This window comes from Lissotriton vulgaris, chromosome 11 (genome assembly GCF_964263255.1).
Source record: "Lissotriton vulgaris chromosome 11, aLisVul1.2, whole genome shotgun sequence".
NCBI lineage: Eukaryota > Metazoa > Chordata > Amphibia > Caudata > Salamandridae > Lissotriton > Lissotriton vulgaris.
The window spans coordinates 1073155400-1073182640 of NC_141699.1; the positions used below are offsets into that span (position 1 = coordinate 1073155400).

Genomic DNA, 27241 nt, shown 5'->3' on the forward strand with positions numbered 1-27241 from the left:
AGGCTCAATTAATCAAAAATGAATACATTGGTCTAACTCCAATTAAGAGGAGTGGCTGTCAATAATAGAGTCATGCTGAACAAGTTAGGATGCGCTATAACAAACAAGATACAAGCCTGGACCTATTTTCTCGGGAAATTAAAGACAAAAATGAAATCATCCAACACAAGGGTTAAGAGAGTCAACTCAAAAAAGAAACTGCCGATGGAGCTGCAAGACTTAAGAAGGGATTCACGCAGAAGTCAAAAAAAGTTGCAGCAGAACAACAAAGATCGGCGTCACTTGGATAATTTTCTTGCACAAAGAAATTTATATAAAAAAAGGGTTTGGGAGCATAAAAAACGGATGAAGGAAGACTTCTGGATCAATTTGCTGGCCGGCTCTAAACTCCGTGACTCAAGTAAATTCTGGAAGATCATAAACCAACTAACAAGGCCGCTAAACGTACTGACATCGAACATTCAGGAATCTGAATGGGTAACTTTCCTGTCATCAAAATTCAAAGAAAATCCAGTAAACGCACTTGGCCAGCAAATCATTTCAGATAATCTTATTAAAACCAGCAGGGAAGAAGAATGCTGTAGTCAGTTACCAACAACTGACCTAAGGAATACTTCACACCTTTCTGTACCATATGGCACCTACTCTGCAGAGGAGATAATTAATATAATCAGAAAGGGCAAAAAGTAATGGGGCACCAGGACCGAACGGTATCCCGCAAGTCACCTTTAAATATGCACCAGAATTATGGGGACCACCTCTTGAAAAACTCTTCGAAGATGTGCAAACTTGCAATCTTATCCCTGAAAGCTGGCAAGGCTCTATCATCACGCCCATATATGAAGGAGGAGATAGATCTAACCCCCTTAATTATCGACTAATAACATTACAGGATGTCGAAGCCAAATATTTTGCATCACTTCTTCTGAAAAGATCTGGCAAACTGGTCGGAATAGAAAGCAATGATCCCAATTAACCAAGCTGGATTCAGAGCAGGAATCGGAACAACCAGAATTCCTGTCCGCAAATAACCTTGCTCTCAACCTGTCCAAAACAAAAACAATGTTAATCACCAATCGACGATCAGCACATCTTAATATCATGCTGGAAGGAAAACACCTGGAAAGGATATCAAGTTACAAATATCTAGGATTTTATATCCACAACAGATGTACCCTAAAAGCTCAGAAAAACTATATGACGCAAAGAGCTGGAGCTTTAATATTTGCACTTAGCACTCTGTCAAAAAAAACTGGAAGGCCCCTCGTTCAAACCACTACTGACAGTGATTGCCAGCAAAGTACTTCCAACCTTAGCATATGCTAGTGTAACAATGCAGGGTAAGGACGCTATTATTCTAAACAACCTGATTACAAAAATGTATAAAAAGGTTCTCCAACTTCCTAGCTCAGTCTCACCAGCTCAGATGCGCCTACAATTTGGCCTCATGAATGACACACTGGGAAGACTCTACACAAGCATCAGGGTATGGTACCGAATTAAGATGAATGCTACTGATAATAATCTTAATAGATTTTTATGGCAGGAACTGGAATTACAAAAAAACTCAGAAGCTAACAAATACTTGACTTGCGCTCTGGAGCAAACGTGCACTGCTAATCTTTGGGACAAAAACTTGCCATTCATCTCCTTTAAACAGGCAAATAAATAAGGCGGCCATTTTTTCAGACCGCTCCCATTCTTGGACTGTGATCAACGGCTACAAAAAACTTACAGCAGCTGCCTACTTAGACACAACCTATTCCGTCTTTATAAAAAAAAAGCTAATGGCTCTGAGATTCGGTAAATACCCAACCTTGGCTGACAAACCTGCCTGGAAACACTACGATATTGTTGTCTGTCGCCTCTGTGGCACCACAAAAGAAGATATAATTCATATTATATGTCATTGCAAGAATCTGAGCCAGGAGCGCACGCTCTTTTTAAAGAACATTTTTCGGGCCAAGAGACTACGCACCTGCAGGACTGCTGTTATTGGTGGTTTGGACTCAACAGCACCTATAATTATTTGCAAACTGATAAAGTTCCTGATAGCCTTTGATGAAAGCAACTGGTCATGCTTAGATTTAATGAGGCCGCTTATTATTATTAACTTTTTTCTTTTATACTGCTAGCTGATAAAGTTTTTGATGGCCTTAGAGCAACGCTTGTAAGCAATTGGTCATCTCCATATTCAATAAGACCATCATTTTATCTCAAACTTTTCTGTTTTAAACTGTAAAGGATATTTGTTATGGTTTTAATTAACTAAACAATAAAGTTTACTTGCTAGTCATCCCACCCACAAGCTAGTGTCAACCATAAATATGGCATCCCAAGGCACCCTCCTTTGAAACCTCTCTACACCTATGAAAGAAAAGAAGGAGGGCAACACTTGGACTTTAAGACCTGCGAGGAGACCAGAAGGGCTATACCTGCCCCCACTTGTGAACAGGACAAAGAAGTAGACCCAAGAGTCAGTTGCTGGACCTCCTGTGTGGCTACAGGGACAAAAGTGAAAGAGACCTTTTCACTAAAGTGTCCACCAGACCAGTAGCAACTGAACCTAGAATGAACCTGCTTGTGCTCCCTGCTTGATTATGTTGTGACCCATAAGTACTGTTCCTGAGGTCCTGGACCTTGTGACTGTGTCTAACTGGACTTCTTCTAACAACTTTGATTACTCAAATATCCTTTCTGGATGCCTCATAAACACAATCATAAAGGATTACTGTAATGCAGTCTATCTAGAGAGATATCTCTAACATCTTACTATTTCTCCATACCTGTTACCTCCTCCAGATCAATGAAAACTTAGAGCATACAAGAGAAATTGCCAATGCAACATCAGTCTTGCAGGGCTGCTAGCATGCCCACAAATTATAAAAAGTTTCAATATGAAAGATCCTCTTTAACAATAAAATATTTACCTGATTTTGTTGGTAGTCAATATGCGGACTTATTTATCAGGTTGATTTCATGATATTTTTAATTCACATAGCCATAATTTCATTAATTTGTGCTACAGTTTCAGTAAAGACAATTGTTTACATTTGACAAACAACAAATAAAGAACAATCATCTCAAGACAATAAAACAAAGACAAAAAATGCATAAAATATATATCATTGCTATGAAACCATTTTTGTAAAATAAATTAACTGAGGCCTGATTCATATACTCGAGTTATTAGACCTTCATTATTCAATTGTTAGACATTAATATGAATTAGATAGATAGTCCATTAATGTGGAGCCATATGAGGGTACTCTAATTAGGTCAAATTGTTTTATAGGTTCCCATGAATCACTTTGTAAAGAACAACTTTAAAAAGTCCAGGATAATAGCACCTAGATAATCCTCAATTAAGCCCACTTTTCAATGACATCTTTCTCTGGGCCAAAGGTGCATTTTGAATGTGTAAGGATGTTCAGTAGTTTTTAAACGAGATCCAGATGATAATTTGTAAGAAATTATGGAATGGAGCCTCCCACTAAAAAGTCTGCTTTCTTGGTGGTTTTCCTTTTGCTTTCATCAAAGTCAGGCTTGTAAATCTGCTTTTGCGTTTTGATAAGCATCTTTAGAGTACTTTTAATTATTCTACTCAGAACCAGTGTCAGGCATTTATGTCGAAAGATTGTTAGCATCATTATTATTAAAGCTTGGTCGGGCAGCTACTACTAATCCTGTCCAGCAGTGGTGTGGCAGCATCCCTGCTCAATGGAATGTTTAATTAAATGTGAGATTTTTTTTTTTTTTTTTTTAAATTCTTTTTATTGAAAGATTTTTATATATTTACCACCCTCTGGAACACAGGGGGGGCGTGGAACAGGTAAACAATACAACAGAACCATGGAATATTCATACAGTACATCTCCATATACCAGACATAGAGTAAAGTAGAACTTATTCTTCAAAACATAATATAACATCAGTCACAATTAAGATTAGCTCAATATCCTAAAACTTATATATTGATTTGATATCCTTTTATGCATTTAGTATACACTAGACAATATCGATTATATACAATTTATATACAGTTTATATACAAATACAATTTAGATACATTTTCTATATGCATCATCCTTCTTCCTTCCATTTCGTTATGGCCTCCCATATTTTCAAACCAAGTTTCCTCGAATTTTTCCCCCTTCTTGAGTAGATTGCTCTCTCTAAATTATGTATACTCAACAGCCTGGCTAACCATTGCTGGAATGATGGTACTGTTTGATCTAACCATGCAGATGCTATACATAGTCTATACACTGCCATAGCGATGAAAATGCAATATTTCCCTGCTTCATCTTCATTACTACCATCTGTCCCTAATAATATAGTTACAGGTGTTAAATTAGCAGCTACTTTTAATGCCCTTTGTAAGAACATTTCAATTTCCTTAAGTAATATGACTAAATTTGGACATGTTGCAAACATATGAATGGCATCCGCATTTGCACTCGTACACCTGGGACAATATATACCAGTTGTCGCTCCCCATTGTGCTAATTTAGCCGGGGTATAGTAAAGCCAGTACAAGGTCTTGTATTGCTGTGCCTGTAGTGATGCAGAGCACAGAATATTTATCCCTAGGTCTAATGAGTCTTTAAAACATTCTTGTTCTATACCCAACTTCGCTGACCAACTTTCCCCCCATTTGGCCATGTCATCTGATCTATGCTCGTTTAACTCTGCGTAGAACCTTTTAATAGTGCAATCTGCTCCACTCTCTATTATTTCTAATATATTGTTTTTTCGAATACTCTCGTCCCCCCTCTTTTATTTTGTAGGAAACTTCTTACTTGTAAGTATTTAAAAAAATGACTTCTTGGCAAATTAAATTTTTTCTGTATTGTTCCAAATTGTTCCAAATTGTTTCATCCCTTGTGTCCCCATAATATCCCCCATTTTTATTACTCCACTTCGAAACCACTCTCTATATGTTGAATCAGAAAATATATCTCGCGGAAATGCCATATTATCGTACATCCTCGTATACCTATTGAATTTGCCCAGACCAAATTTTTTCAGAAACGCCTTCCATAACTTATAAGCTCCAAACATAGTCTTAAAGCGTGTTCTTTTAAAATATGCCGTGTCAAAATTTTTCAAAAAAATATTCTTGGTTTCTTCACCCATCAAATACCATATATTGCTAATGACCCCAGATGATCCTCTCCTTCTTCTTCGGCTCCACCTATTAATCCTATCATATACTGTAGAGCAGCAGCCCAATAATAAAGCTTAATATCTGGTAGTGCCCAACCTCCTCTTTCACGTGGAAGTGCCAAGAATCTTGCCGCCCTTCTTGTCTTGCCTTTGGACCATATGAACTTGTTAATCATACTCTCAATCTTTTTAAACCAAACATTGTCGAACCATAGGGGGATTGTTCGAAAAAGGTATAGAAATTTTGGCATAATTAGCATTTTTATAATATTTACTCTTCCAACCAGAGTAAGATGGAGATTGTTCAATCTATCGAGCTCACCCCCTACTTTCTGTATGACAGGATCAATATTTAGTTCTACTACTTTTTCTAGAGCTGAGGTTATAGTTATTCCCAAATATGTTCCTGTCAGTGTCACCCTAGAATCCTGACATAGAGCCTTGCTGTTTTTTATGATTTGTGTTTTTCCAGTATTCAAGGAGTACCCAGACACTTTCCCAAATTCTTTTGCCTCTTCTTCCACATATCTTATAGCCTCCGTGGGTGAAGATGTTATTACCGCCACATCATCAGCGTACGCCAGAATCTTGCACTCCCCCCTGAGTGTGACAATTGGGGGGATATGTCTATTTGACTCCAATTTTCTAATTAGCGGATCTAAGTATATAGCGAACAACAGCGGGGAACATGGACACCCCTGCCTTGTGCCCCTATCAATTTTTACTGAGGGCAAGAGAAGCTGAGGGCAAGATGGCCGCTGACAGTCTGTAGGTGGAGGACGTGCTCCCTGCTGCTCCCTGTTCCGAGGTAGAGCAATGAGGTGACCGGTCGGCAGAAAACGTAAAATAACATCGGATTGCATTTTGCGCTTACACTGTGCACTGGCGGCAGTTGCGGCGGATTTTAAAAAGAAAGTATAGAAAACGAGCAGAAAGCCGGCCGATGTGGTTGCTCACACAGGCATTGACGGAGGCACTAACCTTCCCGGCGGCAGATACAGTGCTGACCCGTGCATTGGACAATGCTCGTCAGCTGATGGTGAAGGCGGATTCCTGGAGGGAGCAGTTTTGGCAGTCACGGCGGCAGCGGCGTTTTCGGCAGCAGCAGCGCTGTCAGTTGCTTGGCGTGTAATGGCGCCAAAGATTTCGAAGGCTTTGCGGGAGGAGAAAGCAGCATGGAGCGAGTCTGATGCGCCGGCAGCGAACCTTCGCGCAAAAAAACTGACACGGACCCAGGAGGATGTTGGAGCTGCTGAGCAAGGAAGGAGTGCTGTAAGAAGTAAGGAGGCTGGCAGCTGTGTGGGAGAGAAAGCAAAGAAAAAAGAGAAAAGCAAAGGGGCTGTGATCACTAAAGGAAATAAAGGAAAGTTAACAGAACAAGGGAATTTGAGGCAGCCGTTAGTCTCAGAGGCCTTTTTCCCAGTTACTGTTACTAGTTCTATGGCGCTTGATACTAATGTGGCCATAGACCAGCCAGAAAGGGTATGTGATCCGGATCCTGTACTTGAATGTGACCTTGACCCTGACCACGGCGCCCCTACAAAAGGGGTAGATAGTACCCTGTTGATACCCCGTGTTTTGATAGAGACAGAAACAGAAAACATGACTACTTTGAATAAAAAAGCATATAAAAATACTGAAATATCACAAGGAATTCTACTGCAGGAGAGGGAAGAGAACTTTTCGGAGAAGGACATAAGAGGATGCACAAAAGAGGGCGGTGTGGTCACTGTTACTGATAAGGTTACTGGAAGTGCGAAAGATGACAGAGCCATATATAACGCTGAGGAGAGCGCTTTACCTCCCGGAGCAGAAGCAGACAATATACTGACTTTAACAGAGGCATTAAATGAGGCGATAAGGGAGGGGGAAAGTAGCCTCAATATTCATAACGAATGTTATCAACCTACCCGTAATAGGGGAAAGTAACCAAGAGGGTAGTAGAAGCACACATTTGGATGGAGGGGGGGCTGGAAAAGGAGGCGGTAACAGGGATGGCGTTGGTAATGATGATATTGGTGTTAATAATATGAAGGATATGATTACCAGCGACCCTAAGGCATTGACAACCATAACTGGCTCTCCTAGTGATGAATGCTTTTTTTCTGTCAATGAGGGTGAAGAGGAAGGAGAGGAGGTGGGTGCGGCTGGGGGAGGTGAGTCGGATCCCTTTATTGTAGATTCGGGGAGCGACCAGACATTGTCAGGGCTAGAAACAGGGTCTACTACCACATCGGGCTCTATCCAAGATATAGCTTTAAAACGCAAATCAAAAGTACTGACCAAAAAAAGGAGAAGAGCGAAAGGGTCTATAAGCCCAGCTGCTATTAGCATTGCAAAAAGGTTAGACTGGGATTACGCAGCCACATCTCAGATGTACAAAGAGGGCACTGGTGGCCTAGACGAAACTACGGGCCCTTCACGGATGAATGAGGAGGGGGTAAGGCAAGGGCAATCTGAAATTCAGACTCAGATCTACACCCAGACTCATAATCAGTCACACTCCCGAGGCCAAGATTCACCTAAGGGGCTTGAAATGATTTTCTCAATGCTCAAACAAATCCAAACTGAGGCGAGGGTAGAGAGTCAGAGAGCCAGGCAGGAAAGTAAAAAAATACAAACCTCCCTTCGGGAAGTAAGTAAGGCATGTACAGAATTGGCAGGGAGACTTACGGAAGTTGAAGAAAGAACAGGGAATCTGGAAGATGAAATGAAAGGTTGGAAGGAATTTAGGCAAGATCAGGAAAAAACTAACAGTGATGTGTTATGGAAGCTCGAAGATTTTGAGAACAGGCAGAGGAGGAATAATGTCAGACTCCTAGGCATTCCGGAAGGAAGAGAAGGAAAAGACATTAGAGCCTTCACAATAGAGCTTCTTAAGGGGGGACTGCCAGATACAAAAGGCTGGGATTGGGAGTCAGAAATTCAACGTGCCCACAGATTCCCATTTGTACAAAGGAAGGGGGGTGGTTCAAGTAAACCCAGAGCGATTCTAATATATGTGGGCAATTATCTGTTGAGAGAAGAGATTATGGCGAAAGCAAGGCCACAGACAAAATGTAGATATCAGGAGGTAGTATTTTTCGCCAGACCAGATTTTTGCCACACGACGGTAGAGTGTAGGTGGAGATTGCGGGAATTAATAACTCCGTTCCAGAGAATTGGCTGTGAGGCATACCTACTGTACCCTAGCAGATTGAAGGTGGTAAGAGATGGTCAATTTAAAATTTTCCATTCGGAAATTAGGGCAGCTGAATTTCTGGAATGGTTGAAAGAAAAGAATTCGCACACCCACTCACAATCCCAAGCACACGCTGATAGTGAACTGGTGGTAGATCTACCGACAAAAAGATAGTAGGATCTAGGGTATAGCCTTGAGAAGCTGAAGTAGGAATAGAGCAGTTTAGCATTCTGATGTACATAATTTGTAGAAAGATGTAGAATGATAGTAATAAATTGTACATTTTTTTTTCTGCCAATGGACAGTAGACAACAGGCGCGGGGGGGGCAGGGGGGCACGGGATCCAAGCAGACACAGCTGTCACATATAGGTCCTACGGACCTATTTGCCTGTAGGGGGGGTGGGTCAGCCGGGGTGGGGTTTAGGGGTGGGGGGCACAGGGGGGGCAAGGAACACAGAAGAATTTGGAAATATAGTAAATATAGTAAACAAGAGACACTATGGAATAAGAAAATTAAAAAAATGGAAGAAATATCTGGGAGGTACAATGCCGTGGCAACAAAGTGTGTTAAGTATTTTTTGTATAAATTGATTAAAATTATGGTTATATTTGTTAAAAACCCAGGATGAGTACTCGTATTATGACATGGAATGTATGTGGTCTTAACGACAGGGCAAAAAGGCAGAAGGCGGCCGCCTTGATTAAACAATTAAGATTGGATTTTTTAATATTGCAGGAAACACATATACAGGTATCTGAAATAAGGCTTTTAGATCAGTTAGGGCTGACGGTTATAGCACATTCTAGGCAGGGCACCAGGAATAGGGGGGTCGCTGTGTTGGCAAAACAAAGAAATATATGCACTAGAAAAAAATGGGAGGATGTAAGGGGAAGATGGGCTCTAGTAGAGTGTATGGTTGGAGAAACTTGGGCCACTCTGGGGTCTATCTATGGGTCTACAGGGGATGATCCGGAGATTTTTGAAGAAATCGACATAGAGTTGGCATCCTGGGCACCCTTTATACTGATAGGGGGCGACTTTAACATTAATGGAGCAGGAGGCTTGGGTTTGGGGTTAGGACCTCCAGTTAAATACAAAGGGAGGAAGAGAAGAGTTTTTAAAGCAGTTTATAACTTAGCTAGGAATAATGGATTATTAGATGTATGGGATACTCTTAACCCGGGACAAGATGGTTACACATACTATTCGTCGCCTCATAGGATAAGTGTTAGATTGGATTATTTTTTAATTAGTACCCAACACATGGAGGGGGCAGAGATTGAAAGAATACCAAGGCTTTTTTCGGATCATAATCCTCTTATTGTCACCTTGAAAGGTATGAAAGTGGTAAGGAAGGCTTCCGAGTGGACATTCGAAAGGGCATTGCTCGTGGAGGACGCATACATCCAGCATATGAAGAAATGGATAGTTGAGTTCTTGAATATAAATAGACAAACAGCATCGGCTGGGATAGTGTGGGATTGTTTTAAGGCCGGAGTAAGGGGTGAGACTATTAGCTTTGGGGCTAGAAAAAGGAAAGAGGAAAAAGAAAGATCCGAGCGAATAAAGAAGGAGTTGTTGTTGGCAGAGGAGGAACTAACCAATAGGACAGACCAAACTGATAATGGAGGCCCAACGGATCCCGCATATATGAAACTTGTAAAATTAAGAACGGCAGCAGAAGAGTACATAGCAGAAAGGGCTGCGAAACAATATACAGCGAATAGAGAGAACTACTATGAGCTGAATGAAAGGGTCGGTAAAATGCTAGCAGCTAGAATCAGACAGAAGACATCCCTCAGCGAGATAAAAGCAATAAAAGATATCTCAGGGATGATGGTAACTAATGCACAAGAAATAAGGGAAGTCTTCAGAAGTTTTTATACGAAGCTTTACTCTGAGAGTCAAATAAAAGATCATGAAGATATAATGGAGTATCTGAACGACTACGAGGGGGGACAGCTGGATGAAACAGAGAAACAGAGGATAGACACTTTGGTAGAACTAGAGGAAGTAAAAGCAGCTATGAAGAGTTTACCATCAGGAAAGGCTGCTGGCCCAGACAAAATCCCGTTAGAATTTTATAAGGTTTTCTGGGAGGAGTTGGCAGGAGATATGCTGTATACTTTTAAGCAGGCACAGAAGGGATCCTCAATACCAAATACCTGGTCTGAGGCTGAAATAGTGGTCATTCTCAAAAAAGGAAAAATACCGACTGACCCAGGGTCATACAGACCAATTACCCTTATGAATACAGATACAAAGACTTATTCAAAGGTACTGGCAATTAGATTTGCCAGTGTAATAACACCGTTAGTTACTACTACTCAGCACGGTTTTATTCCAGGGCGCGGGACCACGCATCATGTAAGGAAATTAATTACCCTTATGGACATGACGGAGGTTAATGGGGACCCATTTGCGGTATTATTACTGGATGCGGAAAAGGCTTTCGATCGTGTGTCATGGGTATATCTATGGAGTGTTCTGGAAAAAGTGGGATTTGGCAATGGCTTCTTGACAGCGATAAAGACACTATATATAGACCGAGCGCTGCAATTAGAATTAATGCGGGGCTAACGGACAAAGTAAATGTGAGATTTTAATAGAAAAAAAGGAAGGGAATTAAAAATCCCCACCTTTAAACCCACACTATGTGACGTTTATCCCTTTATCTGAAGCAGCACTTCACCCTGACCTCTAATTAAATTCTTTGCCATGCTACTCAATTGCCTCCTACTTCATCACTTACCTCTGCTACCTTTGTACTCTTTCCATTTATTTATTGTGTCCTTACCTAGGTGTCCACTTTCCACCGTTCTCCCGTCTATATCACAAAGTCCTCCATCCCTCCATATTGTTTGCAGTTTATTTCAATTTCGAATTAAAAAAAACAACATATTGCTTACTTGTAGTTAGCTCTGTTGAATACCTCCCTATGTATCCCTTTGGACACTCTCCCACTCTTTTTGTGAATATTATTTGAATTATATAGACATGCATACATTTATATATAATGGTTGAAACATGAATCACAGAGACTCATCCACCTCTGTCCCATAAAGAGCAGATACACAAACCAATTGCCCTGTCCCCTGTTGCCTTATACTGCACTCCTAAATTACATTTCTTCCATTTCCGGCACTGGTCTTTGTGATGTCACTTTTTAGGATGTGATCAAATCAGTGACATACCATGTGATTCATATATTTCAGTACTTTATTAAAAAAGTTCAAGTCAAAGGAAGAAGTATTTGAATGTTAAGCAAAAAAACACAGCACCGACTTCGGCTAGCTCTACTCGATCAATGGAGAATCTAAAGAGAAGTGGTTTAAATATTAAGCAATTATTATTATTATTTGTTAAGTGCAACAAATCATCCCCAAATTATCTCTCGGTGGCACAGTAGCAAGCAACAGAAGCAGAACTTTGTCCAGTTAGAGATTGAATAACCAGGTCTTGAGGAAGTTTCTGAACTGAGTGAGTTTAGAGCAAGAGCGTATGTGAAACAGCAATTCGATCCAGGGATGGGGAGCCAGGTAAGAAAAAGAGTGAACACCTACTCTGGTTTTATTCATCCTTTTTGGGCATAGTAACAATTGGTCGCTAGATCTGAGTTGTCGGGTGGGGATATAAGGTTTTAGCTTATTTTTTTAGGTAAACTGGTCTCTTCTCCAGCAGTGTTTTAAAGACCATACATAGGAACTTACACACTGCCCTTTTTTTCACGGGCAACCAGTGGAGCAGGCGCAGGAGGGGTTTAGATGGTGACCGGGGAGGGGGGGGGAACGATATAGAGAAAGCCGAGCTGCTGTGTTTTGCACTACCTGTAGCCTTGATAGAAGTCCTTCACTTATCTCAACCAGTAGGGAATTACACTAGTTTAATCTGCTCACTAATAGTGCCTGAATTAGAGACTTTCTAGCCGAGACAGGTATCCACGGGAGCACTTTCTTGAGCATTCGCATCAGGACAAAACTTGTGCCAAAGATGCTTTTCACATGTTCATTCATGGACACATTATCATCCAGTATGACTCCTAGATTTTTCAGCCATTTTTTCGGAGTTGGAGACATTCCTAATGCTAGAGGCCACCAGTCTGCAGACCATATCTCGTCTGCCTTTCCGAATAGGAGAATCTCTGTTTTATTCGTGTTGAGCTGCAGAAAGTTTGCAGTCATCCACGCTACTGTTTGTAACATGCAGTTTTTAAATTTATCCTTAGTGATAGAGGGGTCAGGATCAATCGTGATTATCAATTGAGTGTCATACTCATACAAGATGGTCTCAAAGCCACATGATCTAATAGTCTTAGCCAGGGAGGACACATAAATGGTAAAAATGGTGGGACTAAGAATAGAGCCCTGAGGTACCCCTTTTGTCAAGGACTGTGATGTAAATAAGTCCAGCTGCACTACATGTGTTCTTTCAGAGAGAACATTTTCAAACCATTTTAGCGCCATTCTGCCGACACCAAACTCTCTCAGCCTTTGAACTAGGATTCAATGGGAGATGGTGTCAAACGCAGCTGACAAGTCTAAAAGGGTCAGCATGGTTGTGGTCCCCTTATCTAAAGCTAGCTTTATAGTACTAGTTACTTCTGTTAATGATGATTCCATACTGTGTGATGCACGGACACCTAACCGAGAGGGGTCTAGTAAGTTATTCAGTTCTAGATACTCCGATAGTTGATTATTGACTAGTGCTTCCATAATTTCGGAGAAGAAAGGGAGTAATAATATAGGTCGGTAGTTCTGCTAGTCCTGTGGGTGGGCCGAGGGTTTTTCCAGTATAGGTCTGATTCGGGTCATCTTCCACTTCCGAGGGAGAGTGGCAATGTCTTACTGTCCTTATTCTGACCACAGAGCCCATCTCTAATTCTTTCTGTGATCAACAGAAGGGCCATCCTCTTCATCTCAACTGATGTATTAAAACTTAGATTGTCTATAAATGCTTCTCAAATTGTGTTGAAGACCTTTTGCAATCTGTCCTCAAACTCTGTCCCTGAGGTTATATGCCAGCCCCTAAAACGTGGGTGGTTACTGAAACAGACATAGATGGTTAGCTATTTTCTTACATCCTTGCATAGACTTGTGATCCCTTTGAAAATCATCATAAGGGGTATTTTTCTGGAATTTTGGAATGAGATGGTCCAATGTATGCTTTCTTCTGCTCTTCCCCAAATTAAGTTCCTGTTGGGTCGGCACCTGCTGCACTAATGCCAGGTTCCCCTGGAAATTAGGCATCACTCTGAGACCTGAGTTATGCCACAGTATCTTTCTTCCTGGTGTTGCTTGGCCCATAGAACAAGTACTATAATAAAGACTCTTGCTAGCTCATATAATTGCCAGCACGCATTCCAGGACTAAAACTCCAACAAAGCTACAATTGCAAGGAACGAGAATTCACAATGTACATGTTTCAAGGGTTTGCTGCTCAATATGTTTATAAGACATTCTTTGACACCTGGCCGGCGGGCCTTGACTACTTAAATATAAGAAAAGTCACTGAAAATGGTTACATGTAACTGAAAATATCTTTTTTACAATGGTACTCCAGACAGTAATTATTTGATTAGATGACTATCACAATGCAAATACTAATGTTAATATATAAAGCACATCAGTTATTATTCACGGATCTAATGTATATGCTAAGAGCCTGGAGGACACTAATACTGCATTTACAGAAACTATGTGGATCCTTAGTCCTTCCTTCTACTTTGGGGCCCCACGTCTAGCGTGATACAGCACAGATCTGATAAGGTTGTGGCTTCATAGTGCCGCCGAAAACAGGGTCCATGTTGACATTCTTTACCCCCTCTGGGAGCTTGAAGGTGAAGACCCGAACAAGGTGTGTGAGGAAGATGAATAGTTCTGTCCTAGCCAACTGCTCACCCAAACACACACGGTGTCCTGCAAGTGAAAGAACAAGAGAGCTAGGTCATTTCTCTTACAACTGCACAGCATACCGTCTAAGATGCATCATTTGCAAGGTAACATGTGAGGATTTTGGGGTTGTGGGCCAATGCACGGACAGAGATGGGAGGTTAATGTAGAATGAATCTGACCACACGGCTGAATAGTGAGATGCTAACATTTTCTCAGTATCCAGTTTTTGTCTTTTTAGTTATTTTACTTGGACCTATCAGGGTAGTTCTCAAAAGCTTTCTACTAAAAAGAAGTGATCACGTTAAGAACAATCTTTGGTATGTTTTACTGGCTAAAACTACTTATGGCTATATTTCTAACTTGCTACTTAAAAAAAAATCACAAATATCACAAAGATACATTTTTAGTGGGCAGATGCTCACCCACTCTCCTCAATGTTTTTTCAAAATTTATTAAACCACTTGTTATTGCTGTAAGAGATGATTTGATAATTAAGGTCCCAACCAGCGAGATGTCCAAAATGAAGCTATATGCAGATAATTTAGCACTTAAAAAAAAAAATCTGACTTGGAGATTCAACAAAGAGTTTTTAGTATGTTTCATCAATTTCAGCAGATGGGCAGATATAAGATAAAGAAGCTGAAGACAAACATTGTGCTCCATAACTGCACTATAGCTACTTTACACTCAGATCTTGTGAAGCAGAGATCAAAAAGATAGTTAGGAATTTACACAACCATGAATGTAGACAAACATTTTGAATTAAACTATTTACTGCTAGTAGATACAATTAAGTCCTTTTTTTTATAATGGAATCACCTCCCTCTATCTATTATGCGAAGAATGGCAATGAATCGAATGTGCATTATACCATTATTTAAATTATGTTATGCCACATTGCCGTGCTTTTTGCACATTACATTTTTAGAAATAAAAAGGATTATTTTCAGCTTTTATTTTGGAAAATAGAACACCACGATTAGCATTAGGTACTTTGGGGAAATCAGTCAATGATGGAGGGCTTACCCTTCCAAATGTGAAAGAATATTATTTTGTGAGTTTGTGATCTATTTTTTAATATAATTGATGGAATACTGTAATCAATTGAATCGATGCGATTTCTTCTAATAAAAAGTTTTTTCAAAAAGTTAGATTTTTAGATATTTACAAATCACAAGGGCAGTGTGAGTCTTGTTTGCAACATTTGAGTAACACAGTAAAGAGTTTAAAAGTAAAACAGAGTGTGTGAATGTTGGTGAAAGTGGATTTCTTAAAGTGTAGAAAATGATTTTTTGACAAAATATTGAATTTTAATATTATGATAACAGAATATAATTGTCAAAGAAGTGGAAGGGGGACCAGGAGCAGTGTTTAAACAGGTCCTGAAAACCAGCTCCAAATAGAACTGTGTTTCAAAGAGTGTGCAGTTCCTAGCAGAGAGTACAGGGAAAGGGGAGGTCTTTCTTCGTGATGCCCTTACACACCCCGAGGGATGTCATGCTTCATTGTTGGGCCATGCTCCTCGTCGGGCAGGCGCTGCAATTCTCGACGGGCTCCCATAAATGGGACTCTTTGGCAGAGATCTTTTGAAGAAGCTGTAGGGTGCGTGCGGGTGTGAGGGCAGAGTAGTGGAAGGTGGGGGGTTTAAAATAAGTCTGGAGCAGTCCTCCGCAGATATGATTTATTTGCTAAGGTAGTTCCAGCTTAGTTAAAATGTGTTGGAGCCCTATGTGGATGCAATGTTCCTAAAGGGCTATCGCAGTGTAGTGGGTCGACATGTTTCATGCCCGTACTGCCTTTAGCGGGTCATGTGGCGCTTCATAAGGACCTAAGTGAGTGAATGGTGCACTCCGAAAGGTCTGGTTCCCTAGATGTGGTATAATATCCAGACACAGTACAGTGATACCCTAGTAGACTTATACTGGGGTAGTGTAGACCTATTAAAGGGGAGAAGAAGGGGGGCCATTATGACGGAATATTCACACGCCAACGTAGCCCCTAACAGCCTGATAGTGACCAACTCACCAAGAATCTTCTTCGAGGACAAGCAGTTCAAGAAAGAATGGTCCCTGGTGTCCTGGAAATGTACTAGGGACCTACTGGTTTTAATCATCAAGACAGCCAAACGCTTGGCCGATGAACTTTTAACAAAGATCACGGTAGCTGAAGGGACTACCCTACACGACCCCCTGACACTACCCTAAATCCTAAAACACTACCCTACACTACACAAACACTACCCTAAACCCTAAAACACTACCCCAAGCACAACCCTGCCCTTCCCGCAAGTCCGCAACTCAAAGCAGTAACACTACCCTGCACGACCCCCAACACTACCCTAAACCCAAATACACTTCTCTACTCTATACTACACAAATACAACTACACCGCCCTAAAACCCAAAAAACTACCCCCTGCACGACCCTCCCACTAGGACAACACCCAGATGCACCTCTTCTGACGTCGTCCTTTTTGTTGTGTAACCCTATGCGTCTCTCCTTTGCACACATGGCACCTCACTCCTTGATGATGGGGGCAGCTCTCCCTATCCCTTCATCCGCCGGCACTCTGAAGGCTTCCGTCACCAGCACAGCTTTCAAAGCTAAACTGGCCAAAATTACTAGAGAAATCACTGACAATAAAGACTATCTCATGAGATAAAAAGTTGCTAAACTGCAAAAGGATATCACCAGGTTTAGTACAGAAAAGATATACCCTTACCTCAAAGAAGACTGCACACCCTCAGGAAAAGATTATTCGTCTGATGATAGCTCTAACTCAAGCAGAAGAACTTAATCTTCAGGAAGCAAATCTAGCGCAGAGAACCGAGGGGCCAATCAACCTCATCAATAACAAATGTAAATGTAAAATATAAATGTATGTATCTTGTAAAGCGCACTACTGCCCTGAGGCGTCGTGGCGCTGTAGACCGCTGGGGAACCCGTCATGGCTATCCCTGTGAGATGGTCCCAACTGGGTATCTCCAAGGTGAAACCAGGCATCCCCGGCGAATGTGGGGGGCCATTGTAGAGATGAGGCAAGCTAATGCCCAGAGTTGCTGAGTGGGATCCCTGGTTAGAGTAGGCACCGAGGCGAGAATTATCGAGTCCGCTGACCCTGGTCCACGACCCTGCCGTGTCGGGAATTGAACCCTGGTCCCGGGCCGTTCTCTGCTTCCGGGTCTGCCGCCTCTAACCAGTGAGCTACACCACTCCACTACAATGGAATACGATGTACGGATATGGACCACCAGCCTGCAATGGACCACCACTACCCCCCCCCCCACAATGGCCAACAGATGTGGAACTATCCCAACTATCAACATGGGCCTCAACCACTGTTCACCCCCTTCCAACCACAACCTTTTTTAGGCAGAGGCTAGGGCAGAGGGTGAGGCAGAAAAAGAAGAAGGAACCAGCAACAACAGAAACAGGTGCAATGGCAGGATCAAACTCAACAAATGCACATGGAGTTGAGGAGCCATCTGAAGAAGAAAAACTAATTGTGAATCTTTGTGAGAGACCTCTCACGACCATGAGACCACCGTACTCAAACGCTGTTTGGGATTTGTACCTACGCCCAGAATCGACAAATTTCGCACTAATTGCGAACTCCAAAATCTGTTCAGGAAAATAAGCCTTAAAGCTTACTTCGGTAACCAACCTGAATCAACACCGGAAGACACTGGCCTACGCAAACAATCTACTTTTACCCCTAACTCCAGCATGGTCCCCCAGAAATCCTAATGTTCAAGAGAGCTGTTCTGAAAGAAATAGCGGAAAAACACACCACCACTGGCTTCTCTAATACATCGAAAGCAAAATCTTGGGCTATAAAATGACTGGCAAATGACCCCACATTCACCATCAAGGAGGCTGATATGGGCGGAGAAATCGTGATCATGGCTACAACAGATTACAGAAACTGATGCCTGTGCCAATTGCAGAATGACCGCTACTACACCCCCCTCACCGAAGACCCTACACCACGCCTCATCACGGTATTAACTCATTGTTCTCTGCAGCCCTCAACCAGGAATGGATCACCAAACATGAGGCTGACTTCTTGACAAAGGAGAATCCAAGACTGCCCTTTTTTTACACTCTGCCAAAATTCCACAAATGGGTAACACCCCCTCCTGGAAGACCCATCGTCTCTGGCATAGGGTCAGTCTTGGAACCCCTTTCTAAATTTTGTGACCATTTCTTCCAACCTTTGGTCCGTACCACTCCCGCTTTCCTCCAGGACACCAGAGATGTCCAAAAGCTAATAGAGACAACCAACTAGGAGGGTACTCTACCAGATGTCCTCTTAACCTCAGACATAGAGGCCCTCTACACCAACATACCCAAACAGATCAAACTTGAGGCAGTGGAGGAAATCCTACGTAGCAACCCATGGACCTCATCTACCCCCATCAGTTTCATCATGGAATGTACACAAATTGCACTAACCGAAAACTTTTTTTAATTTGAGGATCATCTCTTCCCCCAGACCCAGGGGAAATCTATGGGTAGTAACTTTGCCCCAAGTCTGGTGTGTCTTTACATGTCAGACTTTGCGGGCAAGTACGTGCTCATTGACTCTAACCCCTTCTTGGACAACGTCCAATTGTGGCGACGCTATATAGACGATATCCTGGTGCTTTGGAAAGGCAATAGTGACAATATCCCTGCCTTCCTCACTTGGTTCAACAGCCTCAACCCGTACCTTAAATTCACAGCCAATAGTTCTAAAATAGAACTACCCTTCCTTGATCTTCTGATTATTAGAAAACCAAACAAGCTGGAAACTATGACTTACAAAACCCACTGACAGCCATTGCCCCCTACTCTACCAATGTTTCCATCCAAAAGCTCTCAGGGAAAACGTCCCCTACGGGTTTCTGCGTATATGTAGAAACTGTAGTAATGTGGAGGACTTCAAAAGACAAGCCTCTGAACTGAGTAGTAACCTAGTGCTTAGACAATACCCTACCAATAAAATAAAAATTGCCCAGAAAAGAGCCCGGAACACCAACAGACAGGCTCTTCTCGAAACACACACCAAACCCAAGTCGGACCTTATCACAAATGTTACCACTTACACATCAGAATCAAACATGATAAAAAGGGTCTTCAAAAAACACTGGAACATTCTCCAAGTAGGAGACCAAGCTTTTAGTAAGCCCAGGTCCGCCTTCAAACGCACTGCCAACATCAAAGACCAACTCATCAACACCAGACCCAGAAGGAGCACACCATCACTATCTAATACACTATGGAACCTACCACCCGTCTCAGGCCACTATCCCTGTGGACAATGTGTAGTCTGCCCCCTCACCCAAGCAACTAAGACTATCTCACTTACTAACACCTGGACATGGAGGCAAAACAAACACACCAATTGTAATACACGCAACTGCATCTATTTAATCACTTGCCCCTGCCACCTCCAGTACATCGGCATGACAACTCGCCCGGCAAAAACAAGGATTACAGAACATAGAAGCAACATCAGATGTAGCAAGACCAACACTAAGATGTGCGCACACTATGCGGAACTGAATCACACCCCAAATGTCCTGCACTGGACCATCCTAGAAGCCTTCGAAAACATCACAAAAGAAGCCCTATTTAGGAAGGAACAAGTCTGTGTGCGTAAACTATCATCCCACACCCGGGGTCTCAACGACAATATCCCTTGGGCAGAACTTAACCGTTAAGGGCGATGCTTTAATTTCAACTCTTCGATTATTACTGCTGTCCCTGCCCAGAAACACCAGGACTGTATGGAATTAACCAAATTAGGAGTATGCATCCTTTTCTTTCTTGCAACCCTTGCCTCTCACCGAGTTCTGCCACACCTCACACCTGAGTGCACAATTAATTTTCGAACTCCTAGCTTTCTGAGCGCACAATTAGAACTGTTAGCTCCAACAGACAAGGTTGTTGCACCTCTCGTTCCGCCAACCTCACTTGTGTGCACCACCAACCTTTCTGGCATCAGTGGGTCTCTTACAGGCAATTTTCTTGAACTCCATGTTGCCACCCTTTACATAGCCTGGGCATTGCTAGACTTCTTAAAACAAACAAGGTTGTTGCAGTCCATGTAGCCTTTCCTGACATAGCCTGAGTATAACTAGGTGTCCCCGACCAGAGGCATTTCTATACCCATGCATACAATGTTATGTCATCACCATAATTTACTTTCACCGTTTCCTTGAAACAACACATTTAATTTTCGTACATAGACACAACCAAGAACTGTATGGCCACGGTTCCCCCTCAACTCCTCCTAGTTGATGTTAAGCTCTCCCTCACCCCGAATGTGCATTCTATGCTATCCTATACACACACTGCTGCATGACATACGGCGCCATTTATAATCAATTTTTCTAACCATATATAATTTATTTCATAAACATACTTTAACAATACTACGACAGACCTACAATCGTCCTCAACCAGAACCCACATAGATAGCGATATTCAATAAAGTTGCATTGAAACTTATCCTTCCAGAGATGCCCGCAAAGCTTACCCCTCTAGCTTCTGGATGCCTTTTTGAAGCACATTTTCGCAGACAAAAACACCGGATCTGGAAGCAACGATGTGCTCTGCATTCCCCGTAAGGCTGTAGACTTCTATACTGGGGGGTGAGTAGTTTCGAGCTACATTATCTTGACACTGTTCTTCTGGCACGTCATATAGCGGCTAAAAACCTTCACTATTTTAAAACCTACCGATTAGCCCTTTGTATGCTTGTAGCATGTGTATGTTTGCAATATAAGTTATATAATCCCGCCGGCACCTTGCGGGTCCAGGCATGCCGCCTGTATGTACTCATGAGGTAACTCAGTGTTCCATGATACATGTTTAATGGCTCCACTGTGCTTTTTATCTGATACACCTCTTTTAAAGCACAGCGCGACGTTTGGTACTAGTTATTAAGACGAAAGCACCATAACTCACACCGGTATTGGACAGGGACCACCACTTAGTGTGAGCTAGTGCACCTTTCCGTGAGCATGCATGTATATCTCACAGCCTGCTTATACAATGACGAGTAAGGGTACCTCCTCGTGCTCATGAGGCCCCTCATATGCATTTCTGATAAAAAGGTGTGTAGTATCACATACCGCATGAATTGACATCTGTCAAATCCTATAACTTGTCACATTTAGTAGCACAGGGCGCAGGTATCATATCACCTTGACGCCATGAACAGAAAACTGAGCTAACAAAGATTATAACACCACATACGCATGACACGGGTTAGCTACACCATAGCCGGTTTTAATGTTTAATATTTATTGGCCTTAAGAGCACCACACCGTTTGTCCTTTTTAAACTTTCCATTGTTGTTGTTTTTTCCTTTTTTCCTCCCTTCTTCTCCCCTTTAATAGGTCTACACTACACCAGGGTATGGCTACTAGGGTATCACTCTACCACGTCTGGATATCATACCACATCTAGGGAAAAAGACCTTTGGTAGTGCAACATTCACTTTCTTAGGTCCTGATGAAGTGCCACATGACCCGCTAGAGGCAGTACAGGCACAACACATGTCGACCCACTACACTGCAATAGCCCTTTAGGAAAATTGCATCCAAGTAGGGCTCCAACACATTTTAACTAAGCTGGAACTACCTTAGCAAATAAATCATATCTAAAGAGGACTGCTCCAGACTTATTTTAAACCCACCACCTTGCACTACCCTGCCCTCACACCCGCACGCACCCTAGGGCTTCTCCAAAAGATCTTCGCCAAAGAGCTCCGTTTAGGGGAGCCCGTCGGGCATTGCAGCACCGGTCCGACGAGGAGCATGGTCCTATGATGAAGCATGACATCCCTTGGGGTGTGTGAGGGCATCACGAAGAAAGACCTACCCTTCCCCTGTAATCTCTGTTAGGAACTGCATACCCTTTGATACACAACAGAATATCATTGCAAGAATATTGGGATGTGGAAAATATCAACAAGAATAATGCAGGTCAAAATGGAATTTTTCTGGTTATGTTTTTAATAATGTTGTTAAAAATGTTGTTTTGGAAAATATTGTACATTTAATTGTTTTTTTCAATGTTTTTGTATTGTTTTTGTTTGTTTTAGGGTAATATGTTTGTGCAGTATTGTTTCTTCTTTGCAGTTTATTTTTTGTATTTGAAACAGAAAAAAAATATATTTTATTCATGGAACTTTGAAATTGTGTTTGTATTTTATATTAGTAGGATATAGGTGTTATAGGGGAAAAAACTGAGGAGTTTTTTAAGTATATATAAACAAGCACAGTCCTGATTGCTGCAACCTCAGCAGCAAAAAGCAGGTATGGACCACAGTATGGAGTTCAAAAGCAATTCCTTTTTATTGCAAAGTGAAGTGCATCCAGGTATAGAACAAGCAAGTGCCCAGCGTGATGCGTTTCAACCGTGTTTCCACAGTCTTGATCACATGAAGCACTGGACCAATGGCGAACAATTTATAGTGACACAGTAATAATGCGAAAATAGTGTGACTCACTTCTCATAGCAATAGACCAGAAGAAAATCCTAATAAGTAACCATCGTCAACAATCATGTATAATAGTTTTAGGTTTTTTGTAAACAAATGACATATGCAGCCAATAATGAAAATACATAAAGAAGGGGGACACAATTTATAGTCATTAATTTGTGATCAGTCGCTTGATAAATGTACAGTACATATTGAATCACAATAAAATCGTAGTGCTAAATGAAACTATCTGCAATGGAATCGCAGATATTTTCAGCTGTACTTATCTCTCCTATACGTATTCATCATCGCTTAAGAGAGTCATAAACTTATTAAAGTGCAAATGCAAAAACATGTACCTAAAAAGTGCAAAACGTGTCATGTAATAAATATATGAAGTATATAGAATAAATATACATAAACAAGCTCAGCCAGGCAAATCAGCCCACATATAAATAACTAAAGTGCTACTGCACTATAAATATATAGCTAAACACAGAAAGTTAGGTTTCAAATTCAACAGTGGTAAACATATCGAGCTTAATATTGCACTTTAGAGTTTAGAGGATCAGGGGGCCATATTATCAAGAAAGGGTGATACATTATCGCCTCTTTTATCAGCAGGAAACTGCCGCTAAAGTGGCGATAATGGGCTTGATAATATGCCCTTGTGAATTCCCATAGAAGCCCAGGTTAACACCAGAACCTGGGCTTCTATGGGAATTCACAAGGGCATATTATCAAGCACATTATCGCTGCTTTAACAGCAGTTTCCTGCCTATAAAAGCGGCAATAATGTATCGCCCTTTCTTGATAATATGGCCCATAGTTTGCTACAGTGCCTGTGCATAAATAACTTAATATGTGCAAATGAGCATCCTTATGAGCATTAACAGTGTTGTCAGAGTATACAGTACATACGACTCAAGAGGTAAAATCGGCGGATACTCTGTAAGAACTCAGTAAAATCGAAGGACCCAGGATAAAACCAAGTAAAAACCAAAGAGACCAACCAGATAAAATCCAATCTTGATCGCATGTCAAGTGTAGAGGTTACTAATGCCAACCTAAATAACAAGAGCCAGGAGTATCAGAAAAAATCAGATGAGAGAATCTCATAGGTCAGCATGTTGATGATAATATTGTTGCCTAATGTTCCTACCAGAGCATGTAGTGCAAATAATACAGGGGTTAAAAAACTAGTAAAGCCTATACCTAAAGCCTGATAAAACCAGGAGGACCCAGGTTAAAACCAGGTAGAAGCATTGATAAAATCAGTTAAAAAAAGAAAACCTCCCTGCCTATTACACCATCTATAATTAACCTAAACACCAAGCTCCTCAGTCTATAATACATTCTGCGTCTTGGTGTCTAGTAACATAATGAACTCTGATTCTAGCTACCTTAATTTTTTCTCTCGATTGCCACCTCTATTAGATTTTGGTACAGAACCTATAACACAGTAGCATAGGTCATTAAGGTTGTTATTATAAACCAATTTAAGGTGTCGTGCCACAGGGTAGTTAGGATCAGAATTAACTACTTCTCATAGGTGCTGAAGGATTCTATTAAAAACTTGCAATTTGGTACTTCCCACATATTGTAAATGACAAGTGCATTCCAATATATTCACAGCATAGTCTGTTCTACAGGTAAAATTACCCTGGATTTTCGTGGGGAATATATGTCAATACTTAGCATGCCATTTCTACGCATGCTTTTAGCGCGATTTTTTTACATGTCAAATGCCTTTACTTCGCATATTTTTAAATGGCCATTCCATTACTTCGCAAATGCATTTATAAGATAACTAGCAGCCCGTCCCGACTTTGTCCGGGAGCAATCAGGCTTCCCTGACCCCCGCCCGCCCTGACATTGTGCATCAGCAGCCCGGGCCCCCGCCCGCCCCGTCCCGTCCCCCGCCAGCCCTGTCCCCCGCCTGCCCCGACATTGTCAAGCAGCCTGGGCCCCCGCCTGCCCCGTCCCGTCCCCCGCCCAACCCCTGCCTGCCCCGACCCCCGCCTGCCCCGACCCCCGCCTGCCCGGAGCCTTACCTCAGCTGCCGCTCCTCCCCCGTGCTCCTCATTTCACCGCCCTGCTGCTCCTCGCCGCTTACCGCTCCTCCTGCATGTCCGCTGGTCCTCACCGCCATTCCGCCGTTCGTCACCGCTCCTCCCCCGCGCCATGTCCGCCGCTCCTCCTCGCGTTCCTGGATCCCGCTCCTCCCCACGCTCCTGACGTCAGCACGCAGGTCACGGCGGTGCTACTTCGAAGGGACTACTTTTTTTATGTTAATTTTTTAAATAACGCATATTTTTATACTTTATATAGCCTATCTCCATCTGCACACCCTGACAATTACAATGATGTATCGGGTGTGTGGATTGGCGCTGTGGTTCCCGAGTTTACCCGCCTCAAAGGTGCAAAGTTCTTCCTTTATAATAGTAGTATAGATATAGATATAGAAATAGATTTTATACAATAAAGATGTATTCATTCAACACCTCCTGTGCTGTGTTGAGGCCGGGTGTGGTAGACGGTCAGGTTCTGTGCTATGTGATGGTGGGCCAGGATCCAGAGGGTAAAGTTGTCAGGCTGCACACTGCATCCCCACAAAGTCTGGCTGGTTTTATCCTCCCTGTAACTACCTCCTTATGTGCACATGCCGTGCATTACATCTTTTTACCACGACAGGGCGCACGAGTCCTGCAGACACCTTTCAATGTGGTTGTCTTCCAGGTGTGTCTCCTTGCTGTTCCTGTGTTACAAATCACTTCACTTCACCCTCTTGTGTGGGAGTATAAAGTTCTGTGCCGTCCTGTACGTCTACACCATGGATTAAAACATTCCTCTGCGTTCCTCAGTCACCAGTGTGCTAAAGCATTATTTCTTGTTCTTCTACCTCTGGTATTTTAAAGCAGTGTCCGAAGGCAGGGCCGGGGGTGCGACTCCTTGAGAGACTGGGCGCCCGGGGAGCAGCAGCACCCCAAACTCGCTCAAGATGAGTCCGGGAGGCGCTATCTGCTGTGAGGGGTTGTGTGTGTGCAGGGGGCACTACACAACGGCAACCCCCAGCAGCCCCCGACCTCTCCTGTTCCTGGAATTAAGTTGGCATCATGCCCCTTACGACCCCTGGCCTGCCCTCTGCGGCCCCCAGACTCCGAGATTGCAAGGGCAGACGCAAGAACAGAAGGGAACAGAAGGGAGACGGGGCTCAGATGAGCACTGGTTGCTTTGTTTTGCTTGGCATAGACTGGAACATTGGTGCATGCATGACACACAAAGGGTTTATTTTGCAGGTAGATGCAGTGCATTCAAATGTCTCTTTCTGATGATGGATTACGAACAAACTGGGTTCATTTAGCAGCCGAGTTTTTCACTCCCTCTTCTGCTGCTGAAAGTCCGATTCACCCGTCCAGCGCCCACTCTCTCCCCTCCGCCCGCTTTCTCCCCTGCGCCCCCTCTCTCCCCTCCGCCCGCCCTGGAAAGCAGAGGCGAAACCGAACTCGGGCGAACAGCAGGCCGTGAAGTGCTTGGCTTGCCTGGGACCGGGTACGGAGCGCAAACCTGCCAACAGTCATTGGACATTTCCCTTTTTAAAACCACTAATTCACAGAAAAGAAACCACATAACTTTAACCCAAGATGAACTTACTGAAAAACAACATATACGACATGAAGCCCTAATCAACAACTATGTCCGCCAAGTCCGCTGCTCCTCACCGGCCGCTTGTCACCGCTCCTCTTCCGCGCCATGTCCTGACGTGAGCACGCAGGTTACGGCCAGCACTACTTCTCAGGGACTATTTTTTTTTTAATGTAATTTATTTTAAATATAACATATTTTTTTACTTTATGTAGCCTATGTCCATCTGCACACCCTGAGGATTACAAAGATGTATCGGGTGTGTGGATTGGCGCTGTGGTTCCAGAGTTTACCCGCCTCAAAGGTGCAAAGTTCTTCCTATATAATAGTAGTATAGATACTTTACTTTTACAGCGCCTATCCTTACTACGCATACCACTACTTTGCGTACATTGTTCATTTTTAATATTTTAAATTATAAGTAACCTACCCCCTGTGACAGAATTCCAGGGAAATAGGGGTTTTGGGTGGGGGGAGTAATTTCAAATATATTTTAAAAATGAATACTCAAGTTTGAAATGAAATACACCGCATAGTTTAACATAACATTTTTCTTTTTTTAAACACACCAACACTTGGAAACGTAAAAAAAATATTTTTCAAACATAAAATTAATAAACACCCCAACACTACGCAAAATACTAAATGCAAATACACTACACATCAGAAACTTCACAACACTACTCTAATCTCTTCAACACTAGCCCCAGCACGACCCAACCCTGAACCCCAGTCCTGCTCCTACATGAAAAAACACTTCCCTACACGACCCCCAGACACTACCCTAAACCCTAAACCACTACTCTACACTACACAAACACTACAACACTACCCTAAACCCTAAAACACTACCCCAGCACGACCCCACCCCTACTCCC

General features: G+C 42.4%; 1 protein-coding gene across 1 annotated transcript in view; it reads right to left on the reverse strand.

Moving 5' to 3' along the window:
- Positions 1-8802: 8802 nt before the first annotated feature.
- The window catches only part of LOC147684127 (cytochrome P450 2J4-like), a 109582-nt gene continuing 91143 nt past the window's right edge, over positions 8803-27241 (reverse strand). The window contains exon 9 of the mRNA XM_086944511.1: positions 8803-14267. Coding sequence (XP_086800637.1) covers positions 14089-14267 — 179 coding nt within the window. The 3' untranslated portion in view covers positions 8803-14088. The remainder of the gene's footprint in view (positions 14268-27241) is intronic.